Source organism: Oculina patagonica, chromosome 10 (genome assembly GCF_052425735.1).
Source record: "Oculina patagonica isolate OP01 chromosome 10, crgOcupat, whole genome shotgun sequence".
Classification (NCBI taxonomy): Eukaryota; Metazoa; Cnidaria; class Anthozoa; order Scleractinia; family Oculinidae; genus Oculina; species Oculina patagonica.
The window spans coordinates 7,548,044-7,573,840 of NC_135767.1; the positions used below are offsets into that span (position 1 = coordinate 7,548,044).

General features: G+C 36.7%; 1 protein-coding gene across 3 annotated transcripts; it reads left to right on the forward strand.

Annotated features, from left to right (window-relative positions):
- The first annotated feature begins 1,505 nt into the window (after window positions 1-1,505).
- LOC144629356 (S-adenosylhomocysteine hydrolase-like protein 1) lies at window positions 1,506-23,018 on the forward strand. Of its 3 annotated transcripts, XM_078487593.1 has the most exons (19): window positions 10,983-11,105; window positions 11,185-11,278; window positions 11,627-11,688; window positions 14,287-14,374; window positions 15,797-15,897; window positions 16,208-16,279; window positions 16,428-16,458; window positions 16,953-17,154; window positions 17,655-17,724; window positions 17,834-17,880; window positions 18,251-18,314; window positions 18,653-18,741; window positions 18,985-19,055; window positions 19,386-19,480; window positions 19,717-19,815; window positions 20,481-20,549; window positions 20,675-20,753; window positions 21,579-21,699; window positions 22,322-23,018. In XM_078487593.1, the coding sequence occupies exons 1-19, from the start codon at window positions 11,025-11,027 to the stop codon at window positions 22,326-22,328; spliced, it is 1,542 nt and encodes a 513-aa protein (XP_078343719.1). In that variant the 5' UTR covers window positions 10,983-11,024; the 3' UTR covers window positions 22,329-23,018. The 3 variants fall into 3 exon arrangements, with proteins under 3 accessions (XP_078343720.1, XP_078343719.1, XP_078343718.1); XM_078487594.1 differs by lacking the exons at window positions 10,983-11,105; window positions 11,185-11,278; window positions 22,322-23,018 and adding exons at window positions 1,506-1,676; window positions 2,293-2,362 and having other exon boundaries at window positions 21,579-21,718; XM_078487592.1 differs by lacking the exon at window positions 22,322-23,018 and having other exon boundaries at window positions 21,579-21,718.
- Window positions 23,019-25,797: the final 2,779 nt, after the last annotated feature.

Sequence of the window (25,797 nt, forward strand, 5' to 3'; positions counted from 1 at the left end):
TCTGAAGGGCTTATTTTATTATTGGAAGGATTTTTTGCGTCAATGATTTTGGGACTTATTTTCAAGTGGGACTTATTAGTCTTATTATTATTTTCTTATTATTTTTTCGTATTATTATTATTATTATTATTATTATTATTATTATTATTATTATTATTATTATTTTATTTATTTTTGCGGTGGGGGGGAGGGGGGCTTCTCTTAAACTATTTTTTATAAGTATATTACTGGTTTGAACTAAAATAAATGAAAGATTGCAAGAAGGCTAAAAACCAAACTGAACAAAGTTTACTGTATAACTCGGCGAAAATTGCATTTGAGTGCGGAGTGGATTTCTGTGAGGTGCAATTATGCACATGCAGTTTTGTTTTTAACAACCATCTTTTCTCCAAACAGCTGCGACTTTTAGACCAATGTTCGACATTTAAATGTTTTCCTTTCAGAATGAAAACAATTCTACAACAAGAAGTAAATACACCTTGTGTGGGGAAATTAAAATGTCTGCTGCAAACTGTGTTGTCTATGTAGTTTCCGTATAATCTCATATTCCAGACTTGATCCCGAAAGTAAATTATAGTTTACAGACTTATAGTCTGCTCGGGTAGAAATTATCTTGAAGGAAATATCAATTTTTGCGATCGTAAATTATGTTGGTTTTAAGAACCCCATCTCTGAAAAGAAGCTAAAGTGTTAAATTATTAATATTGGTTTTATTTATAGTTGATGTTACGATTAAGTTCGGTCGCACTTTATTGGTACTTGAATTTTTTGATGGCTCTTGAATTGCAGCATAATATATTTCGCTGCAATATACAAGGTCTTCTAACTCAAAAATAACCTTGCTGCAATGGGAAAAGCGAAATACTAAAGGTTCCCGTGACCTTTTATAAGCAGTTCAAACACTCTAGAGATAAAGATTAATGCCTCTTTGCAAGTTGTCCATTGCTTGTGCAGGACTAAATAAGATTTGTCTTATTGCCAGAATAATGCGCCGATAATATTCATCGATGCCTAAACGATTGCAAAACTGGCTTAATATACGACTGGCTCCAAAGTTCGCAATATTTATCTTTTAGACAAGTGCCAATTTGGCTGATAGCTCCTTGTATCAGCTATTTCGGCAGTTCTTGTGCTAGAGTCAGTGTTAAAAATTGGAAACAAAGTCTTACGACAGGAAATAACAAATATATAGCACATTTGCACATATAAATTCGAGTCCCCTGCAGTTAATCCGACTGTATTCAGAATTATTATTATTAAAAACAGGCCAAACAATACGCAGACGGGTTCTACTACAATAAATACAAGGTTAAGGATAAATAGATTCTTTTGAAAACTTCTTATATTAGGTTTTTCAATTGTTGTGCCGTTTCGCAATAGCCTGTTTTTCGTCCTTTTCCTATACTGCACTGGCTCTTAGTTACCAAGGCAACATCAACGTCATGAGACAATACAGAAGCTGGTTGGTAAACCATTATAATACATTATAAAAGGAAACAGAAACTTCGAAGACCTATGAAATATACATGATGCCGGTTGGGTTTCGTCGCCGCGACCTTTGTTGAAGAGTTTAGATTATTCCATTCAAGATGTCTATGTGGAATCGTAAGAACTCCTTTGCGATTCAATCCTACTCTGCTAAGACCAACAAACCTGAGCCAGAGGAGAAGAAAAGAGTAAGTTATTTGGATTTTATTGTAATTCTCACCGACATCCGGTTAAGAGTAGAAATGATGTGATCTGATATTTCATAGCCTCGGCTCACGCAATTCCAAAGAGAAGAGAGAACGGCGAAAGATTTTGAAATTTCGCGTTTCGACTTTCTTCATTTCCTTCAATCGCCTTTAAAATAAAGGTTCGTTTTAACATAAGGTTGTACCGTTAGTTCAGTGTCGAAATCTTCTCCTAATTGCATTGTCTAGTATTTTAATTTTCTTCACCGGCTAAGCTAAGAAATATTTCAGAGGCGTTTTATGTACCTGTTTAAGCTAACTGTCGTAGCCGTCAATGATAATAAGTTGCTGGTTAAAAACGCTTAAAATTTTAAAAACTTTAGGGTTAAACAACATTTAAGATTAATTTCCTGTAAGTAGACGTGAAATAGGAAATAGTTCTGCGCCAAATGAATGAGAAATGAACACGGCATTGTACGAACCACTGCGAGAATCTTTTACGCGCCGTGATGTCACGAACATCGAAAGCAATAATAATAAAGATTTTGAGGATCGTTCCTGAAAAAGCTTGAAGTTTTTGTATAGTAATTTAAGATTTGTATTGATTGTTTAATTTCAGTACATTCGGACACAGAATTCATATGGATCCCACCGATCTTTGTCAAGAGGCAGTTCTATAGACAGTTCAGGTTTGTACTGATTTTATATTTCCGCTCAGTCGATAATATGTCCGGCTCTTTAATTTTTACTCTGAAGTCGTACTTAAGGATCAGAATTTGCTATCACTGCCGTTGCTTAATAGCCATCGTAGCCGCTTTAAACTTACAGATATTTCTGTAACTGTTTCAAACAGTAATCGCCGTAAATTTTTACACCATTGCGATGTTGTGTTCGAATTCACGGCAGACCGCAATCGCCGTTGAATTTATTTATCCCACCACATTGCACAATTCAACTTTATTTGAATATTGTCGACGTAAAACTTCTATAAAACTTATTATACATGAATTCATATTGAACAGCGCTTTCATCTCTTTTCGTATTTAAAAATATTTGTACTATCTCTCTTTATGCAAATACGCCGGTTCGAATTGCGTGACTTTGGTACAAGCAGGGATTGTTCTTTGCGAAAATTGCGTAAAAACCCACGATTAGTAGGGGGTAAACCTAATCGTATTTAAAAAACTTTCCAAACAAAAGACGTCGTGGATGTCGAGAAGAATCTGGCTTCTGGCCTGAAATAACTTCGTTGACCTGGGATTTGTTATATCTACCCTTCTGTAAAGGTGATTTTGTTAAACGATTTCGTGTCGATATCGCTGCCAAAGCCAGACAAAGTTATGCTCGGCGAATCAACACTCTTTACAGTACAAGGCTTCTCTGCTAAGAATGACATCGTAAATTTTTATATTAGTTTCTCCACGTATTTACACGTGAAACGTGGTATTTAGTATTGTCCTCGTTTGTTTTACTATTTTTGTTACAACATACGCTTCGCCGCGCTTTGTGCGACAGTTCGATATTCGCACAAGCAAACCGCAATGACTTCACACTAAATACTCGCTTTTGTTAGCCTAATTTGAATATCATCATAGGAAATCGCACAAAAACCTCATTTTCCTTAAAATCGGCGTCCTCATCTCTTTTTTAATTAGAAATATTTGTACTACGGTATCGTACTTATGCAAATTTTCCGGTGAAATTGCGTGACTGAAAGGAGTTGTTGACTGTTCCCACCACGCGGCCACGCGAAACAACGCAGAAATAGCAGGGGGTGCAAATTGACGTCGTTGGAGATGGGAATATTCGTGATTGTCGCTTAAGGCTAATTCTTTTCTCTTGGATCGCTAGTTTTCTAGCTTTCTAGCTACCACTTTTTGTTGTCGATGTTACATGTCGTGACAGCCCGCACGACCAAAAAGTTCTGCCGACTCACGCGTGACCTTATCTGATAAGGCAAAAACACATGTCAAAACAAAACCTCAAACGAATTCCGACAAACCAAAAGCTTCAGTAATAAAAGCAATAGCGAGCGCATAACTTAACTCGGAGAATACCGCGAAGATCAACCAGATAAATCGAGAACTGAACACAAGGGACGCGAATGGAGGGCTTCTGTCACGCGAATACAGGCCTTCTGTCACGCTTTCACATGGTTAACACGTGTACCACGTTTGTGACGTTATTACATGTTCTGACATCAGCATCTGTCGACCTTGACCACTTTTTTCCCTGCGGCAATTTTCTTCGAGTGGTCCTAAAAAAAGGGGAAAAAAAATTGCGCACACATAACGCTAAAGTTCTTATGTTTTTTTAACTTTCAACTTTCTCTAATGGCGGCGCCGCGGTTAGGCCTTCTTTTGCGCTGCAAAATACTTTTGTCAGGACCATATTTCTTCATGAAATTACAATATCGGACATGACGCCAGCATTTGACAGTATTGGCGTCCAAAATGAAAGTTTTCGTGTTTAACAGCGATAAAATATTTGGCATAATTGCTTCCAAGAAGCGTCAGAAGTGATCAGTCAACATTGAAGTTGCTCAGCCGGCTAAGAAGATGCCACGTGTCACACAGATCGTGTGCTGTTGCACGAAACATTGTCCTGTGTATAAACATGCCTTAAAATCAACATGACCTCGCACAAAATCGACGCCAAAATAGAACTTGTAAGTTTCCTGTAATATGTCACGCGATTTCCAGTTGTGTCGGACAGAACAGATTCATGGAACCCTGGGGCGGACTCCCATACAAGAAGGACCAGAAACATGTCGGAAAATTTAAGGGAACCCCTAATAGGTAACAGACTATGAAATTAAAAGGAGGCGTCTGCCCAAAGGATACCCCTAGGAGGCACTAAAACGGTTCGGTATCGAACGCCTTTTCAGTACAGGTTCAATTTCTAATCATTTTTCCAATGAAGCGTCGATTACAGGTTTTTAAAACTGAGTCAACTTTAATAGTTTACAAAAAAAAAAACACATATGTCGACCTGAAAGACCAACGAGTATTCTTGGCAGTATTACACAGTACAGGGAGTTCTTCTTGCCAGGACACGAAACGCTGCCTTGTGTGTGCGATGAAAAACTGTAGATACACATTGGAGAGCCTAGCCGCGAATACAGCCGCCCCTTCACTCCCGCATGGGAGGCGACAAGAGAGCCTCAAAATATGAAATTGTGGAAGTGATCGATCTCATAACATGCTGCTATAACTAGTTTGGAGTCATGAAACAAGAAAATTGTTGCACGAGATTTGAGAAAATATAAAACATCTTGGTATTCAAAAACGTATGGGATTTGCACTGTTGTTTGCCTCGTATTCCGGACTCGCAGACTCAGTCGCTATTGCCCACTTTAGCATTCAGTATCCGCTTGCCTCATGTTCTGCCCCTATTCCGAAGAAGGCATTGTAATTTGTTATTACCCTGTTATAACAAGAAATTCATCTCCCCGCTTAAACAACGTATTAATAAAAACGAACACGAATAGCATTCATGGTTTTGGGCAGGGCAACATGTGATCCGGGCTTCCCCTTTCCAAGTCCGGCATACTACAGTCAAATCCTTTATCAGAGCTTGAGAAGAGGGAGTTAGTAATATAGATACTGTTCTTAACAGTACATTTTCGATATTTATCATTCTTTTATTCTTAGACAAATTTAGGAGATAATTTAGTATTGGAACTGCAATTTTGAAGAATTTGCGTCACATTGATGTAAGGAAAAGTTTGCAAAGGTGCCTTGCTCAATATGGCAACCGGCTGAGTAGTTTTAGAACGAGTGACTGAATATAAACACGAACAAAATACTGAAGCAATCAGCTGCAATCGAAGGATGCAGATCTTTTAAGGAAAGCTGTCTTTCATCGGTCTTGTTCGATTAGATTTTTCCCGTGGGTTTTGTTTAATGGGAAAGCGAACTTCCCGCGTTCCGGGAAGCTTGTTTTTTCAGAGGGCGGGGCGAAAACCTTTCCAAACGTGGAATATTTTTCTACAAATTAAAAGGCTATATTTCCAGGCGTCAGAGACACTTGTTGCAATACGGTGTAAATGCCACTTTACTGTATGTGCAGATAAGCTGGATACTGAATTCTTCGGGTTTAAAGCTTTTGTCAAAATACAGCAGAACTCAAAAGAACCCATAGACAACTTTTGCCCGAACGTTTTTCAAGGTCATACCTGCTTTGGTCGATTTCGGCCACACCCCACAGCGAATTAAGTCTGTGGTTAGCCTGCCTTTTGTCACCACTTAATCTGTAGTAAAAGTTGCATAATTATGCTATATATTACTTAATAAATTAAAGTCAGCAAAATATATCTTTTCATTTGTCATTCTTTAATCTCCCAAAATTATATCTCTTTTAATATATATTGTATAATAAGATGTGTCGGCTTCTGTCTATAATTAATACTGTGAAAATAAATATAACCGCAAAAAGAGAACTACTGAACCGTTATTTATGAATATAAAAGAACTAGCACTGAATATGAAAAATTATAGTTTAAATTGACGCGAACTTGTGTTTTGGCTTTCTTCCCAGAAAATCTTCTTTGTTATATAAAAATAAACGATATAAAAGTATTTTGTTTACACTTTTTCGGAGACGCGGTTTTTCTGCCAAGAAAAATTTATTTGGGGATTATTTATAATTAATAGCGTTTGGACGCTAAATATGTGGCGGTTTGCCCGCGGTATTTTTTTTGTTGTGTTTACTGTTTATAAAAATAATAATAGAAATAAAACGTAGCAAAGAATATACAATTCACGGCGGGCATATAATTTTTTCGAACTTGCTACATTGTAAATAAATCATTTTAAATTTCCTGTAGATCGAGAACATTACCTTTAAGGGGGCATTATACCTGAAGGTCGCTTTTTCGCAGCTTAACATGGTTTTAACGGAATTATCTCGTTCGGGTTTCAAGGAATTCAAAAACGCTTTCATTATCCCATACATCTACGTAAAACGGCTGTTTTGTAAATTTTTGGGTGATTTTTGGGGATGTTTGGGGGGAGATAGTTTTTTCTTAAAGGATTAGTAAAAATTTAGAGAAAAAAAAAGAAATATTGGAGATTTAATGTGAGTTTAAAATTAGAATTTTTTAGTAATAGACGGACACCAGACAGTCCCCTAACAACCTGGAGTTCTCTTGCGTGGGGGTTTAACTGTCTGGTGGTGCTTCAAAATTTGGTTTCTTTCTTCAATCAATCTTCAATTCAAATTCAGGTATAATGCCTCCTTAATAATAGCGAAACCTTTTTTTCATTAAAAACCGGGAGGCTCTATAAAATGGTTACCCGTTTGGTAAGTGGGAAATTTGCAGGGAGCCGATAATCCTTAATGAGTTAGATGTTTCTTTCACTAACCGCCTTAAACAAAGGACTTTTATTTCGGATAGCCTCCTGTTTGAAATATCACAGTCTTTTCTAACTGCACCCAAGAGGCATTACTTATTGATTTAAATTGATTATCGTTTCAAAGTACCCCACGTTGACGAATTTTTATTGTCTGAGAGTAGAAATTTTAATGTTGTTTATATAAAAGAACATATTAAACGGCTAAGAACACTTAACGCGTAATAAGTGGCATTGCACCCCAAAGGGCCTCACAATTTGTTTTTGTAGTCGTGGCCAAAACAAATTCAAAAGCCCCTCGGCTTTCACTTCGTCTTTTTAAAAAACCTATTATTTTAAAATTTAGGGATATTCCCCCGTTTTATTTTGAAATTATTTAACTAACAATTGTATTTATTTAAAAGAAAACAGGTAATACTTCAGCTGTATATATAGTTGCTTGGGTGTTGGCTTGCAATTTTGTCAGAGTCATATCTTAGCGTGAGAACTGGGTTGTCTTTGGCAATTTTGTCACAGTCAGATCTAAGCGAGAGAACTGGGTTGCAAATTTCAAACGGTACTCAACAAACAACAATGCATGAAAGGGGATTATTCACGAAAACTCATGTCAACCTCTCCTTCGACAGCCATCTCTAAAATTTACAATCCTATTCCATCCCATTATTCTTTGGAAACCATTCTCAAATAAAATTCCTAGCAGAATTATTCAAAATGAAACGTTACCATCCCCAAGAAACCGACGCCTTATTTCATCTCACTATTCCACACCCAAGAGTTTCGCTTTTTCTATATCACTATCCTTTTATTCAGTCAAGAGCGCGCACGTTTAATCAACACGTCATCACCGTTTCCAAGGGTTAGTTAAGTTATTTTACGATGCAAACGTTAGATTTTTGGTTAACGCCGCCCCCTCCCCCCCCCCTCCCCTTCTCCCGGCCAAATCAGGCGATCTCCGAGTCGGTGCAAAGGCCTGGTTACATGGTGCCGTTGCGCGCAAAATGTGTCTGAAGAGAAACATGTGCCCCCATACCGAGATTGTGTAGGAGAATTCACTGCGCACATTGTTGCAGTAGTTGAATCGCCTTCTAGTTATGTAACATTGGGAGTAGCAACAACAACAACAACATTGCACGCAACGATTTCAAAAACACATGTCCACTATCCGTAACTTCCACACAATGGCGTGATACAAGTATAAGCCATTTCCTGCCTTCTGGTCTTCCAATCCTTAACCCAAACACGACGATTTGTTTTCTTTCATCTGAGAGCAAAAGACCTAAATATCTGTTACCCTTCGATCAGACATTCTTTTTTCCGCGGCACAAAATCCGACGCCAGATCGCAGGTTAAAACATCTGTACTTCATTTTGTTGGCTACGTACTTGACCTAACGCCGCCAATTTGGTTACGTACGTAACAGTAAGCACCAGAACTTACTTGTCTCGAAAAAAAATTGCAGGGAAAATTAATGTTAAAAGTTTTGGGCGTGACCTCGAGCTTGACTGTCTGGCCAGTGTGGGACTGGGCAAAACCCTGGGACCCAGTTTTTATCCGAGCGTTATTGAGCTTGCATCTGACGTCATTGAAGATGTACAATATAAACGGTTTACACTCAAAGCTGTCCTTAACATAAACCATAACAATAACAAAGTTTCATGCAAGCTCTCATGTCTCTATCGATGTCTCTATATAGAGCACTTTCCTTCTGAGCTATGGCGCTCTAAAATTTACAAGAGGGCATGTTTTTCGCATGCTACCCATGAATGATAGAAAACTCAATAATTTCACTCAATCAATCGACGTTAATACATAACAAGGAAATTAAAGTAAAGAAGAAGAAGAAGAAGAAGAAGACTATTCAAGGACATTTTGCCATTCTTTTTAAACAGACCTTTATGTTTAGTCGTTTTTGGCTAGCATGCCAAGATGGCGGACGCAAACATATTACGAAATACACGTTTAGTTATTAATAACTCCGTCATTGTCAGCTCTCTGACCTCAAAATTTCGCCAAGTTGTTTTATTTGGCCTACCCTTTAATCGCTTCAAATAAAGTTAAATTAAACTTGCTTCAGGAAGCAGGCAAAGAAGTAAACAAAAAGATAAAAAAGATTATGACCTAAAAATTTTAGAAAGAAATGTCAACAATAGGCAACAACGCCATCCAGAAGCGCACACTATCCAGGACAAACTGTGTGAATGAGCATGACACCCACAAGTTATTACATTGGGAACCCCGAGACCGGGGCGTATAAACTATTATGCAACTGATCCAATTTTCCTGATGAAGGTAACAGAGAGTTACCGAATTCATTTATACGTTTTTACCACCTTTTAAACCGATTTTAAGATCAGATACAAACCAAACTTTTATTATTATGACCATTTATTTCTAAGTAGTTAATTCTTCCAGTAAAAGAGCATTATAATGTACAAAGTAAATACTAACAAAAGATGTGCTAAGTTTATGAAGGAGTTTCACGTTCAACTCAAGTACCAATGATGAAAAAGAGAAAAAGGTGAAGTGCTTTGTTTTTCGTACGAGCGATAACCAGCCGAGAACACTTCAAAGCATTTTAGCCCAAAAGATAAGTTCTCATCTATACCCGTTGCTACCTTATGTTTTTTTTTACGAAAGCACGGACTTTATTAGTGTAAGTTCTAGGAATTTCGCTCAAGTTTCCCTCAAGTGTTTTTGGAGTGTTGGTCAGGAGTTATCTTAGAAACAAGGATTTTGAGGACTCTTTTCCTAGGTGACAAAACCTGTAAACAATCAACAACAACAAAATCAGTTCTTTACATCTTTTCGTTCACACTTATACCGGCATTCCACCTATCTCCATTTTCGTTTGGGCCAGAATCGAACCAAAAAAATCAGTCATCGCCTTCACACGGCCGTTTTCAAACGTTCCGAAAACGATGGGAGGTCTATGAACAATAATGTAGCGACTGACGAGCAAGTAATTGCTGACATGATTGTGGCAGCGTTTTGGAATTAAATCCTCGTTTTCACCTGTACTATGTAAATTAAAGTATCCGCTTTCCTGAGCGATTTCAGGGAAAATATCTGTTTAGACGAAAAACCATCAGGGTTTTTCACTTTTCTTGTGTGCATTTTATAGCCGAGACGAATAAGAAAGCGCACGTTTTTAAGCGAAAACGTGTTTATAGAGTTTTTTCCTAGCTTCCACCCCCATTTCGACCCATTCCATAAATTAACATTTTATAGAAGTATGGATTGTCAGTTTATTTCTGACAGTTTCTATCGTTTTTTTTGACTCATTTTTCTTTGGCCAAGAAAACGTTCATCTTAGGGAAAATGACGCTATGGTAATCTCATCGATTATTCCCTGAATGCCTTAGAGTTTTTATAGGCCACGCCAAGTCGCGTAGGGTTATTGTAAATCGTGGGTCCTAGCTACTTTTTCCTGTCATCAGCTAAATTTTCTCGTGTCCGCTGGGCATGCGGCAGAGCGGATGTTTCTTGTTTTATTACCACGTGTGCCACAACGTGTTTTTTAAAGGGCGTCAAATAAAGAATTTTTCATATTTAAGCCCTTTGCAGAGAAAGTCGACTTCCTTCTATTTTTTAGCGCTTCCTGTGAATCGATCTGACGTCATTTCTGGTAGCAGAAAGCGGTACCGGTGCAATGTACCCACCGAGAGACATCTTCACTTCCGGTTTTCGCCGGCGAACAACTCATCACGATCACAGGTGCTTGTCGATTGAGTATTCTGTGACTCTCTCAAAATCTTAATTTTGCTGTGATGACAGTCGATGCCTGTTTGGTTAACAAGGCGAAGGTGCAGATGTGTCTCAAATAATTCAGGAAGTCTACGGATCCGGCAAATTATAAGTGGAAATCTGAAGTGGGACGAACGCACGAAGGAAGGGAAATTTATTTTCCGTTTTGCCTTCTGTGCGTCGTTAGGTCCTGCTGTGTGATTGGTCGCCTCGACCCCACGCCGCAGTGTGGACCACTTGCCATTTCAATAACATGGCGGCTTCGGAAGGTGATCATCGTGTCCAAAAATCTCCGGCTGCAGCACAAAGACCGCCTCATATCAAGGCTTTAGAGGTTTTTGCCGGTCGCGTTTAACATTTTTTTAACACGATTTGATGTGTGTCGCTGATTTTTGCTGCGTTTTATACCCTAGGGGCTAAGCTTTTCTGAAAGCATGTCGAGACGACCCCCTCGCCTTCGAAGGCGCTCAATTTCGGTGTCTTCCACCGATAGTTATGGGAGCTCAGGTGAAGCAAGCATGCTTTTTACGCCTTTTAGTGATTTTATGGTGTCGTCTATTTAAGATATTGCTACCGTTTGAAAGTTCGGCGTTTGATATTTTAAGTGCGTCAGGGTGTATTACAGCGCACTTTTCGTCTGTTTGCGTTTCTCCTTGAACGTGCTGGTCAAATCGTCCTTCAGTTTTTGTTTCAAATATTAATCTTATTATAGCAGTATTTTAAGGTTTGCCATGACAATGTTTTGGCCGTCCCTTGCCTTTAGCCCCGTATTTGTTCACGATATTTTTTTTGAAATAATAACTTGTCTTTAATTCAATGTCATTTACGCGTGATATTCGCCTCTTTTATATACAGCTAGCTACTCTGATAGTTATTCATCAGACGAGGACGATGTTTCTCCCAGGGAAAGATCTCAGGTCTGTATAAAGTTTATTTCTTTCTTGATAATAAATTATTCTCTCTAATTCTGCTTTCTCCTCGGCTGCTCTTCGCTTAGCCTTCAATTTTCACTGCTAATAGCTTCAAGCTCATAACATATGCATAAACTTTGTACATGCAAGTCCATGCTAGGGCTTACCTCAATTTGATGAATTCGTGTGGTCGGATATTGATTTGACAGTGTGGAGAGCTCTTAGCGTGTGTGTATAATAACGACTTATTTTCTATACGGCTACGGCAAATGAAAGATTATTGGTCCAAGTCATAGTGATATAATAAAAATCACGACTCGTGGAAAAAATGTGAAATGGATTGTGACACTCGTGCAAAGAAAATATTTACAGATGTTACATTTTTAGGCAACTTTATAAAAAAAAACCTCACTACAGCAATTATTAGTATCTATTAAACGCACAATTCTTCCTTTTGTGAAAATATTTAGGCTATTTTCAGTCTATTTTGAAAGACTTCTTTAGCAAAGTGTGACCTCTGTTAAACTATTAGGCAATATCTGACGTCACAGTTTACGTAATGCAGTCTTCGAAGCAAGTCGAGTTAATGACCAAATTAAAAGATCCGAGAGTTTGTTTGACCAACGGACTGATAGCACTTTAGGATACTTGAGCAATGTTTATTTGTGAGGTTTTTCCTGCCTGGATACAGTAAATTAATGTTGTGTGACAGGGCGGTATTTTAGTATTGGCTGTGATGAACTTCACTGAATGTTAATAAGTAACCGGTAATTTCATTGGAATTTGGTTTTGTGGTTGATTGAATATCATGCAAACTTTCACAGCTGGTTGAATATCAGGCAAACTGATATATATTCCTAAAGGATTGTTAAGTTCCAGAAGTTTTCTTTCTACAATTGAAGCGAAATTTTCAAAGCTTGTGGCTCAAAATATTTGACTGGGATAAAAACAAAAGAAAGAAACCTTCTGGGAGTAAATTTGTAATTATTTCAGTAGAAATAAAGGAAAATCAATAACAGTTTTAATCGTGGCACAGGCACCTGTCTCAGGATTAGTCTTAATCCTCTAATTCTTATAAAAATAGGCCTTGTTTGGAATAATGGGTGGATGGCAGGGGGTGCAGGGGTAAATCCTGTCCATTTATGAGTTCGAGTTCGGTTAGTTTTGGTTTTGTTTGGTTTTTTTTGTTTTTTTTTTTTTTCCTCCTTTTTTTCTTTTCTTTTTTTTTTCTCTTTTTTTTTTTTGCCAAAAAACAAAAAATAAAAAATTTTATCAGGGACAAATAAAATTTGATAACCATGACTTTCAGCTATCCTCTTTTTTGAATTGCCCCTCTTTTTGTACTTACAGGTAATCAATTCTAGCATTGACGTAACTCAACTAGCTGCAAAAAATTGAATGTAGAATTTAAAATACTGCACCTCATTTAAGCACATAGCAAAAATGTAGGCTGCAACTTATATTAAAATGTTACCTACTTAAGATGCTCTGGTGGTATTGATTAAGGTGATACAAATTATGAGTATTTACCGTAGAAGGTACATAGCCAAAATACCATACAACTTAAATGTGCATTTCACAGAATAACAATACTGCCTGTTGTGTTATGCCCCTGTAAAGCATTCCGACACACATAAATAAGTTGAACTCAAGTTGTATGGTGTTCTTCAGTAGCTTGGTTACTTTATACCTGTACATGTGATTTGTGTACATACTGAGAGCGGAAGTGCATTGACATAATCAACTTGTGGTATTGGTAGTTGTATTTCTCCAGTTGTATCAATATGGAATTCATGCAAATGTCGCTGTTAGAAGATTCTCAAAATTCATGTTTGAGGAGACGTTTGAAATATTCTGATTACTATAAATAGCTCATTTTGTATGATTGTCCTGGTGAGAGTACGTTCTGAAAAGAACCATTGTATTGTTCCAAAAAAATAACCATACCCCCCCACAGAAGAATCTGGAAACCTCCCACCCCTCTGGAAATCCGGCCACAAGCTCCGTTTGGCTTTGAGACCCCCACCTGCTTGGAATTTCCAATGACCTTCCATGGGGCGGGTATGGATATTTTCTGGAACTGCATATTGTGGGTGACTATAGTTTTAACCTAGTGGAACTGAGTCATCTTCAGAGTGAAGATTTATTCTAGGGATAACCGCTGCTCGGGTTGTCGAAACATCCAGTCACCAACAACAGTTCTTTTCAGAACTACTCTCACCTGGACAATCAGTGCACTATACAAACTGCTGATACTCCTGGGTTCAAACCATTGACTCATGATACTCTACAAAAACTCTGATCAATAATATTTTGAATGGTGGTAAAGAGCTCTTTTATATCAAGCTACAGCATTCCTGTGCCCTAGTGCTTATTATATAAGCCACAGACATTGCTGCTTTTCTCACATTTGTTTGAAATCCAAGTAACATTAGAATCTTTTTTTCTTGCTTGGCATCTTTGCGCTAACTTCTTGCTTAATGTTAAAGTGTTGGAAAGGACTACATTCTTTTAACTCACCATAAATTGTATACATGTGAAGGAAATCCTAATCATTAGAAGTGTTAAAAGCATGAGTATAACACATCCATTTTCTATGTGCAGAAAAACACCAGCGGAGGATCCGATTTTTGTGTTAAGAATATTAAGCTGGCTGACTTTGGTCGCAGGGAAATTGAAATAGCTGAACAAGGCAAGCGGAAATTTGTATTGTCTTAAGGTTGTGGGGCTCAATCATTCCTTCAAGGGGTTTAACAACATTTGTCGCCTAACAGAGTTGAGCTATGGTGATCCCCATATCAATGTACCTGATGATGTCCATTGTTCCCTGGTTTAGTTTATTGATTCTGGGTGCATGAAAATTTTTGGTTATTATGTTTTTTAATATTATTATTGTTATTATTATGGCATCTTGTACTATCTTGTGAACAGAAGTTCTGGCTTTCACTTTGTTTGTTTATGTTCTTTACGAACCAGCTGCATTTTTTTCTTTCAATAAAGATTTCCCTCGTAGACAAATGATTTGATTTTGAGCTCTGTACTGCTCTTACGAAACAAATTAGCAAATAGAAAAACTATGTAGAGCAATTATCATTTGCCATAATTTACAAGAGGGCAGTTATTTTCTCAGCTGAATAAGTCTTTCTTTGTGAAAGAGGTACGAGAACATCTGTTCACAGGGTGTTATAGTCATAACACCTTACAAAGGTGCAATTGAGGGAAAATAATTTTATACCTGTTATGTTCTTTGGAGCAGGCTTTTAGCCAGGTGGGAGTCCAGGGGTCGTTGGACGGCCATTTTTAAGAAAAAATAAAATTAAAAATTTTAAGGGTTTTTTTTTTATATTTTTTTATTTTTTTTTTTTTTCTTTTTTTTAATTAATAAAAAAAAATCTTCTCTCCCCCCCTCCTGTGGAAAAAATTTTTTTATTTTTTTTTTTTTTTTTTAAACTCTAAAAAAAACCCTTTGGAGATAAAGGGTATAATGTAGTGTTTTGGGCCAAAAAATTAAAAAAATAAAATAATTTTATTTTTTTAAATTAATATCTTTAGTCTGTGGTAAATAATTTGTAATTGGAATGACGTGTCGTTTAAATTCTTTAGCCTGCTCGATTTGGGATGTTCCTAATACTTAACTAAAATTTAAATTTGTTTACTATTTGCATGGAACTTCTACGAGAAGAGAGCGAATTTTAAGAGTCTCACTAACATTGTCTCAAATCTGGAAATTTAATAATGAAGTCTTAAATCATTGAGTGGTATGGTAAAAAATGAAGATTTTTTGTATGTAAGATTGTTCTTCAATTCAAAAGGTGGCCCCTGTTGTCAGGATAGGCTGGGACTTTATCATTCTTTGTTATGATGGGCTTGAGAAAGCAAAAAATTTAACACAGTTTGGCCAAGAAAAAAAAATTTTCTTTAGTCAAAAACAGTGAATTTCCACGCAAATGGTACATTAGTCACTGTACATGTATTTACCTAATTCAAGTAATTTATACTCTAATCAGTGTATTTGTAAACAAATATTAAGGCCAAGTTATAGAATAGAAAGTATGAAAATATGTGTGCTGATGAGTTTTATACTGTATTAACCTGGTTTTTATTTTCTTTTTAGAAATGCCTGGTCTCATGCTCTTACGAAAGCGGAATTGTACAGACAAGCCGTTAGAAGGAGCCAAAATTGTTGGTTGCACTCATGTAACTGCGCAGGCCGCAGTGAGTAAACTTTCAACTTACAACAACTAGTTTATTAAAATGAAGTCATAAAAGTAAAATTATTGTTTTTTAGGCTTTTGAAGTTGGCTAAATTTTAACGGGAGCTACGTAGCTACATGTAGTTACTTTGTCAATTCAAAATTAAAAAGCTTGTAACAGACATAAATTCCCTGGAAATCAGCACTTTTCTGTAGCCAATAAATAATTATCAATAGTCAGTCTGATTATTACGATGTAAGTTATTGGTTGTAAAAGTGATAGTCATTCTGCATTTTTACAACGATGTATGCTAAGTCAGCATGTTTTTCAGGTTCTTATAGAAACACTTATTGCCCTTGGTGCCCAAGTGCGTTGGTCTGCCTGCAATATTTACTCAACACAGGTTTGTTTTAGTACTGTATTAATTTTGCTGTTTTTTATTTTATTTTGGGATTTAAAAAAATCGTCTCACTTAAAGGTGTAACTTAGAAACCCTTGTGGGTAAATAAGAACACTGAGACAAAATTTATCCCAATTATTTTTTTCAACAGAATGAAGTTGCAGCTGCTCTCGCTGAAGCAGGTTAGTGAAGAATGTATAAGTTTACAGAAATATATAAATCCTATATTACTGTAGGCCTCTAAGGGGATTTTTCTAATTGATCTTTGACGGGACTGGGGAGGACGGGACTGGGGAGGTTCATGGGTGAAGTCAGACGTTCCACAGTGGAAAAAATTAAAACCTACAACAGAAAGGTGGGAAGGAAATGTTAAATTTACAATATATGTTAGGTATTGCCTGTTTATTTATTAAGCAATCAAAATACAGTTCCTTTTGCTTTCTTACTAAATGTTTTGTTTATAATGTTCACATAAATATCAACCAAAAACAAAGATTAATTATTTCATATTTCCATATTTTATTATTCATGGTCATAATTATATTACCATACATCAGAGCAAAATAAAAAGGGTAAAATTGAACCACAACATTTTAATATATTAACTGTTAGTACCTTGAGATGCTTCACAAAATATCTTCCCTGATCAATGCCATGTATTTGTTGTGGTGACCAGGTTACCCCATCTTTGCATGGAAGGGAGAGTCTGAGGAGGACTTTTGGTGGTGTATTGAGCAGTGTATTACGTCTGATAAATGGCAACCTAATATGGTCTTGGATGACGGCGGTGATGCAACTCATTTGCTGTACAAGAAGTTCAATGGCACATTCAACACGCTACGTGGAGTGGTGGAGGAAAGTGTGACAGGGGTACACAGGTGAGATCTTCAAGGATCTTTGCACTTTAAGTCAATATACAAATTCTCCTTACTAGTCTCCATACATTTCTTGTAGTTCTAGTAGAGAGAAGCTGTTTGGGAGACAATTTCCCTTTGGAGATCATTTCTTTTTTGATTTACTTTATGTCTTTTGGGTCTTGCTGTGCTCTTCAATGACACACAAACTCTGCTCAGCCGATGGTTGCATTTTTCGTTGACGTTAATCATCTTGGGACCTCTTGTGAAACAGAAGTTCACTTCAACAGATTTAAAAGGTCACGACTGTGGATTGTGATTGATAGATTTTGATCTATTTTGTTCATTAATCGTGGTCATCAATGATCATCCCAATTAACAAGAATGAAAAACCCAATCGTTAGCTGAGTTTTGAACTTCAGAGTTTATGTGCCATTACAAGGAAAACATAGTGCACTTGTAACTGTCATTTGGTGCAATCATTTTTTTTAACTTACCTGTACCTTATTTTGTTTTTATTTTAGATTGTATCAGCTTTCCAAGCAAGGAAAGCTAACAGTTGCAGCCATGAATGTTAATGATTCTGTAACCAAGGTAAGCCTAGCCATTTCTTTCTTGAAATATTATTCTTTTTGACATAACAAACTTCAAGAATAGCATTAAAGGATATATAAACAACTGAGATAATGATTTTTGTTTACAGACAAAGTTTGACAACATGTATTGCTGTAGAGAATCAATCTTAGATAGGTATGTATTGTATGGAAATGACTTTATGCAAAGTATTGGATTAACTATTAACTCTAATTCATCCCACAGAGAACCCACACTTTCAACTTGCCCATGTCTTAGACAGACATAACTTGTTTTGCTGCACATAAATGGTCAACATCCACTGATGTTTTAGCTGGGACTTCCCTTAGGGTAAACGTCATTCTTTGCCATGGCAGTGAGCATAATTATGTGCTGCAGGGTAGCATATGAAGTGTACAGCAACACCTAGATTTGTTTCTTAAAGCCTGACTTGCAATTTAAGTTTTCTTATTCTCTCTGTAGTGATGTGCTTAAACAATCTCCGCTCATATAAATTTGACATGCATGGTCTTTCCTTCTTCTGTAGTTTAAAGAGAACCACAGATGTAATGTTTGGTGGCAAGCAGGTTCTTGTTTGTGGATATGGTGAGGTAAATACATGGAACCTCTTTGTTGTGCATGAAATATGCCTACCTGGTCAATCCAGTTTTAAACAAACTGTGTTAAATCAATGCTTATTTGGAAAGCCAATTGCAAGAGAATGATGGAGAAATAGGCCATAAATGATGTTAACCGTGGAAAATGTTCGTTGATAAAGAAAAAACAGAGTTCTTGTAAACAAACAATTAATTCACACACTCCAATTTTACTTTGTTGACCCTATTGACAGGTTATCAAAGTATCATACATTTTTTGATTTTGTTACTCAATATTATACATTTATTAATAATAATTAATAATTCCTATTAATAGTGTTTTGTCTTAACAGGTTGGTAAAGGTTGCTGTTCTGCTCTGAAAGGCCTGGGTGCCATAGTGTATGTTGCAGAAATTGATCCCATTTGTGGATTGCAGGCATGGTATGTACCAACAAATAAGTATAGGTAATCACATGATTTCAAGTGCAATTTGGGGAAAATCAGCAGTCCTGAGTAAATTTTTCAAAGGCTAACCAAATTGCACAAGCCCGTATCAATCAATTTAATTTCAACTTTCTGCACTCAATTTCAACTTGATTGACGTGCATACAATAAAAATCGATTCACTGTAGGCTGTTGTGTGCATTGTTGTGAGTGTAACAAGTTCACATTTCTCTTCTTTAGCATGGATGGCTTTAGAGTAGTCAAGATTGACATGGTCGTGAAGAATATTGACATCCTGATCACGTGTACAGGTATTTAACTTATTTTATGCATAATACAACATTTACAGTCACGTTATAGCGGACAGGCTCGGGGCGTCGTTTAGTGTCCGTTATAGCGAGAGTCCGTAATAGCAGGAGTCATTTCCAGTCAAACCTCTTTCCCCGGGGATCTGGATTTTGTCCGTAATAGCGAGTGACCGTAATAGTGGGGTGTCCGCAAGACGAGAGTTGACTGTACGTGGAAATTTTAAGAGGTTTTCACTTATTATAACATTTTCATTCTCCTTGTATGTATTAACAAGTCCTTATTTCCTTTGGAGATAATTATATTTTTTTATAATTATTTTTGTGATGTTACAGGAAACAAGCATGTTGTCACAAGAGAACATATGGATAGAATGAAGAATGGTTGCATTGTTTGCAACATGGGACACTCAAATACTGAAGTGGACGTGGTAAGACAAATGGCCTTTGCATAAATAGTGATGTTGAAGAGATGATGCAGTGTTCATATTACCAAACATCCAAAGTGAATTAAGAAGTAAACAAGTGGAAAGGAGAATGACCAGGATGATTTGTAGTTGTATACATGTTAATGCGTTCTTAAGCAGTTTAAAAGAATTCCCAAAGAAAAGAAAAGGCTCCAACACAATTTGAATTCAATAACAATTTCTGGTTGTTTGTTTTCCAGGCTAGTTTAAGAACATCAGATCTGACGTGGGAGAAGGTCAGAACACAAGTAGATCATATTATCTGGCCAGATGGCAAGAGAATTGTGCTGTTAGCAGAGGTACTGAGTCTTTTTATCTAATAGAGTGACGTTGATAACCTTTTTTTTAGTTTGCAATTTTTCTATGATCTGCAAAGAAAGAACCTTCTTAAATTCATTATTTATCAAAGGAAACCATAACCCTGATGATGGTTTAGAAACTGATCTTAATTAGCAACATTTTTTACAATTTTATTTCTCCATTTTCTCCTTAGTTAAAGTTTTAATTGAGAAGATTTATCAAACACTCAAGAGAGTGTTTCATTACACTTCCAAACCCCTTTGTAGTCCATCAAAAATACTCCGCTGCACATTGTATAATAATACAACTCACTTTTTGTTAAAAAAAAATGAAATAATTCTTGACACAAGGTCTGAAAAATGTTTAGTAAGGAAGCTTTCGACAATCTCGCACAGTCTTCATCAGCGATTAAAGTGAGCTTGCGTTGTCACATGAATGCAAATTGTTTAATCACATGACAACAGGTGGTCAAAAAATGGGGGGAAGATGACGTCTCACTTTTTGGTGTTTGGAGATGATTGTGTCGTAAAACACTCTGTCTACTGTTTGATTTATAACATCTTCAACTTGTATCATCTATTAATTTCTGTAAAAATAATATAAAGCGGACTCAGGCTTCTCTGTAGCATTGTAATGGAAGTGTCAATTTTGTTTGTTGTTTTAGGGTCGTCTTGTCAATCTGAGCTGTTCTAGTGTTCCTTCTTTTGTAGTTTCCATTACTTCAACAACACAGGTATGATTAGCTCTTGTTTGTAACTTCTGTAATGGGATGTGAAGTGGGCGCCCCGACTGAATTTCCTCCCCTCCAAGACATGGATAAAGTCAATGTTTACTGATGAAATGTGTTCTCCCTTTCAGGCTATAGCGTTAATTGAACTTTACAAGGCGCCGCCTGGTAGATATAAACATGATGTCTATCTTCTGCCAAAGAAAATGGGTGAGTAGTACGTAACAGTTACTTTACTGGTACCTGTAGTTCTGATGAGCAGCAACTTATTAATTTTATAGATGGGTTGTACTGTGTATAGATTCACTCCTTTCCGTTATTCTTTTAACGAAGTAATAAAAGTATTTGGATTTACAGTCGAAGCTCTCTTAACGGACACTCGTAAGCGGACAGCTCTGCTTATGGCTGCCTTATTTGAAACCCCGTTTTAACTCCCATACAAACTCTGTATTTTTACATTTTCGTAAGCTGACATTCCCGTAAGCGGCCGCGGACACTTTCAGAGATTATATTATGACTTAGACTTTTTCTTTGTTTTTAAGCTCCCGTAAGCGGACACCCAATAGAAAATCCTATTAACAACTTCTGTATCTTGTTTTTATCAATCAACTCCACATCGCTGTTTGTGACAATGATTTTACAGTTACTGTAATTATGGTACCATATTTCAGTGTTTGTTTTGTTGCTCCACTTTGTCAAGTTACTGCTAGCTGGGTAAGCTCCTGTAAGCAGCCATCTATCCCCTACACCTCTAGTGGCCCCTTACGAGAACCATTCTCGTAAGCGGCCAGCTCCAGGAGTAGCTGTATGCAGAACCATGCAAAAAAATCTTTATTGGTTCTTTTCTGGGAAGTAATGCTTAAAGAAATGAGAACTACTTGCTGTAATTTTACTGGGATTTATATGTTCCCAAGTTCGACTGGTAACTGTTATTTTAATATTAATTTTGATGTTATTTAGGAGAACAGCATCATTTGTAAATTAATATGTTGTTTGTTGATCTTTGTTTCATCAATAATTTTTTTTATGTTTCAGATGAATATGTAGCTATGTTACATTTGCCAACGTTTGACGGTCATTTGACCGAGCTCACAGAAGAACAGGCGAAGTATCTTGGAGTGAACAAGAATGGCCCATTCAAGCCCAATTATTACAGGTTTGTTACGCTTCTTTGAGGGGTTAATATTTTATTTATTTTTAAGCGATGACCTATGTCAGTACGATGTCATCGCTTAATGTTGGCAAGCCATGGACAATATTATATTATTTTCATTTATTCAACTACAGGTTGAATAAATGAGACATGAACAGAGATCAAGTTTAGCACAACAAGAAATCACTGCAATGAACACAATGCAAAATACTCCTGCAAACTTAAAAAGGACTCCTACAAAAGTATAAACGAAAGAGACAAATTATATTCGATGAGTCCTATTAGATTCAGTTAACAGACATCTTGGCCTGTGTTAAACAATTACAAGACCACATTTGACCTTGGTAGCTTGAGAGAAGTAGCATATATCGTATATCAGGCTTATACCAGATGTCACGCCACATTATAAATAATAATGCAACTTTTGTTGAACAATCATTCAATACAGAAGTTTTCAGCTACTTTTATTTCGTATACATTATTTTGTTTTGACAAATTTCCTGAAAATGTCATTGCTTCTGCATGCACTGCATGCAGAAGACTGTCATACTTACCCCGGTAATTTTTTTTTTAGTTCTCTGTGATACTGTTTTGTGCTAATCTGTCTTGTTTTTTTTTTCCACAGATACTAATGGCGGGGACTGGAATCCACTGTAGCCATGGATAAATGCTTGTAAATTCTGTGAACATTTTTAAAAATCGCTATTTATGAAATAAAGCAGTATTTTGCCACGTTTGGCCCAACCGCAACCTTCCTCGCACCTCCTAGTAATATGCCATACAAGACGCCATACTGTAGTTTATCTGTGATTAGAGGTTCCTAGAATAGAAATGACATTCTTAGTCTTCTTCCAAAACAAATTGAATGGCTTCTTTGCCGCATTAATGCCCTAGGTAGTTTTTTAATGTCCTGCTATTTGGTAGAAAACTGCATTCACTTTCTTCACCTCACTAGAAAAGTGGTAAATAATATTTTTTCTGCCACTTCTCGCAGCTTGCGCAATGTGGCTCAATACCATAGTCTGAGTAATTTAAGAAGAACAGCTCACTTGAAAGCTTGTCAGTGAATAATTATTATAATTATTAATATTAATTTGGTTGGCCAAATTGATAGCCAGCTATTGGCTGTCGTGTGCATGCTTGATTTTGTTTACATTACATTCTAAGAGGTTATATTTTGTATAAGAGAGGTGTTAATTATTAATTGTTACTAACAGCCATTGATTATTGGAAATTTGTCTGTCGACTGTCGGTTGTCAGTAGTTGTGCTTGACTGACAGTTGACAGTTGATTGACAGATCACTGACAAGCAAAAGTGGGAATCGCTTAATTTTTCAACCCCTGAAGACACTGTTGAGATTTGACTTAAAAAAACTCCATGCTGATGGTGTAGAAATCAGAGATTAATTTTGCATCAATTCTCTAATTGGTTGTTCCTCAGGTTGTGCTTAAGTAACAACCAATTTTTGTAGACCTGCGTCATTACTTTGGAATTTTTTGAGTTGAATTTCAAAAATATCTTAAGTGGAGGGAGATTGGGCGAGTGAAAAAATGACTGTTTGCCAAAGCTTAAGTGGGAACTGTTTTTCACAATACCCAGAGGTACAATGTATTGATAACTTTATAATGATTAAAAAGACTAAGTGTTAGGTAGCAGTGAATTTTATTGAAGGTTTCCAAAGTAAATGCATAGCATTCTCGTGATGTCATTGATAATTAAATAAATGGAAAAAAAGAAAACTGCTGCTTATAAAGTCAATCGAAATAATGAAATTTGTTAACTTTTCTCATGTTACGAAGACAAAGTTATAGATATTTAACACGCTTGTACTGCCATCAAGTTCTTTTTTGTAACTGCCTATTGTTTACTTTCTGTTGTTGTATGATAATGTTGTAAGCATGTTGATGACAGTAAAAGTGACTCTTGAATAAAATTGTGCTAAGGATGTAATGTTGTCGTGGTTGTTTTCTCCACTCTTACGTGGTTGTCACAGGCGTTTTTTTTTTTTAAATTCCCTGACTTTTCCCTAGCTTGATCAAAATAAAATTTCCCTGACCAAATAAATACAGTTATAATTAGCAACTATTCACTTTGGTGAGAATCTACTGAACTGGAAATACATTGTTCTTTAATTGGCCCTCTTTCCCTCATTTTAAGCCAAAGATTCTTTTGAATTCTGCAGATTCGATCGAGGCGATGAGGGCCAATTGCCAAGAAGACGAAACTGAATAAATGTATTTTCCGCTATTTTGGAATAAGGTGTATGGTAAATTTCAGTCTTGCCAGTCTGACCAATCGAAGTGGACCACCTCCAGAGGTGGTCCCAAATCTGGTCAGACCAACCCAAAACAAACCTTTCCATTTGACGTCCACCTCAGAGGACTAGCAGAATGTTTGTCCCAAGAGTTTGACCAACATAAAATTTCTTCTTACAATATTGATACTTCAGCCTACACTGCAGCATTTTGAGGACAGAACTATCCTCTACTTTCTACAATGTTGCAATAAAAGTTGCTACACATGTTAATAGTAATTGCAACCTGCAATGCAATCAGAATGCATCCTTCATCAGTGAGATTGCATAATAATTTCTAGCCAGCCCACTGCAAGTTGCAAATTAAGATTGCAAACCACGAAGCAACACCCCCTCTGCAACTGTGAATATGTTTTTCAAATTGCCTTGGGTAACTTGTTCTAAAATCAAGCTAAAAAATAAACCTTAAAAGAAACATTTTTGTTTCCCCAGGTATGTTTGTTGTATCAAAATATTTAGACAACAAATGACAAAACTATGTTGGAAAGAAGAGTTACATTTTAGTACAGGAACTACTCCAACATCAGACTTGTTTCACTTTCTAAGTGTTAAAATCTATAAGGCCCGGGCCAAACTTCCCGAGTCGAACCTAATGCAAATGACCAAAAACAATAGGTTTTGCTCATTTGCATTAGGTTCGACTCATGTGAAGTTTGACATTTGCCACCCGGGCCTTTTTTTTATTTTTAATCTGATGATGGTTTAGTTCACACCAAAATATAACTCTTCTTTCCAACTTAGTTTTTGTCCTGTTTGTCTAAATATTTTCACACAATGAATGTACTCGGACTGAAACTGGGTTATGCCTCACCCCTACCCCCCTCAACTAATAAAACTGTAAGGTACCGGTATATTGAAGTCACTTCAAAGAAGGTCGATATACAATCAGGGTTCGTACACTTTTTCAGGCCAAAAATTCAAGGACTTTTCAAGGACTTTCCAGGACCCTTCTTGCTCGCTGAAGAACTAAAAAAATTGCTTATTTTGGTGGTCTTCTCATTGCTTTGAAGCCTTGAATTTTTATTTTGTGATTCAAGGACTTTCAAGGCAAGTGCTAGCCTGCGTAGCTGGCGGTATTGTTGGGTTTTTAAGTTAAGTGTTCACTAGCAAGCGGCGAAGCCGCGACAACGAGCGGCGCAGCCGCGAGTGGCTTGGGGAGAGGAGCTGAAATTCCTCCCCAAGCCACTCGCGGCTGCGCCGCTCGTTGTCGCGGCTTCGCCGCTTGCTAGTGAGCACTTAAAAACGTAACAATACCGCCAGCTACGCAGGCTAGGCAAGTGCCAACCCTGTTCAATGTAACATTCAATTTGATTTAGATAAAATAATTGTATTTGTTCGTTGTTTTCTGATCCAAATAACAAACTGGGTTGCTAAACCCAAAGGCACATTGAAAAATTACTGCATTTTACTTTCTTTACTTTTAGGACAGTAACAAAAAAAGCTCCAGTGAAAACACACAATAACACAAGATAGTTTAAATGTCATGTTGACATTTTAATTAAAAGGGCACTCAAATCACCAATGTACACATCTTTACTAAGCACAGGTCAATGTACATTTTCATAGGTTCTTTCGTAATACCGAATCATAATTTCCACCCCAAAAATAAATCACTTTAGGAATATGAAACAAGTCATATTGACTGATATGCTAAAATATCTGTAAGGCATGGCCAAAACTTAACCCAAAGGTTCAACAACAGTAAACAGCTCTGGTTGTTTTCTGAAAGATAAACAGTGCTAAGCTTTTGTCATTGATAAAAAATAATTTGCAAATCAATTGACTT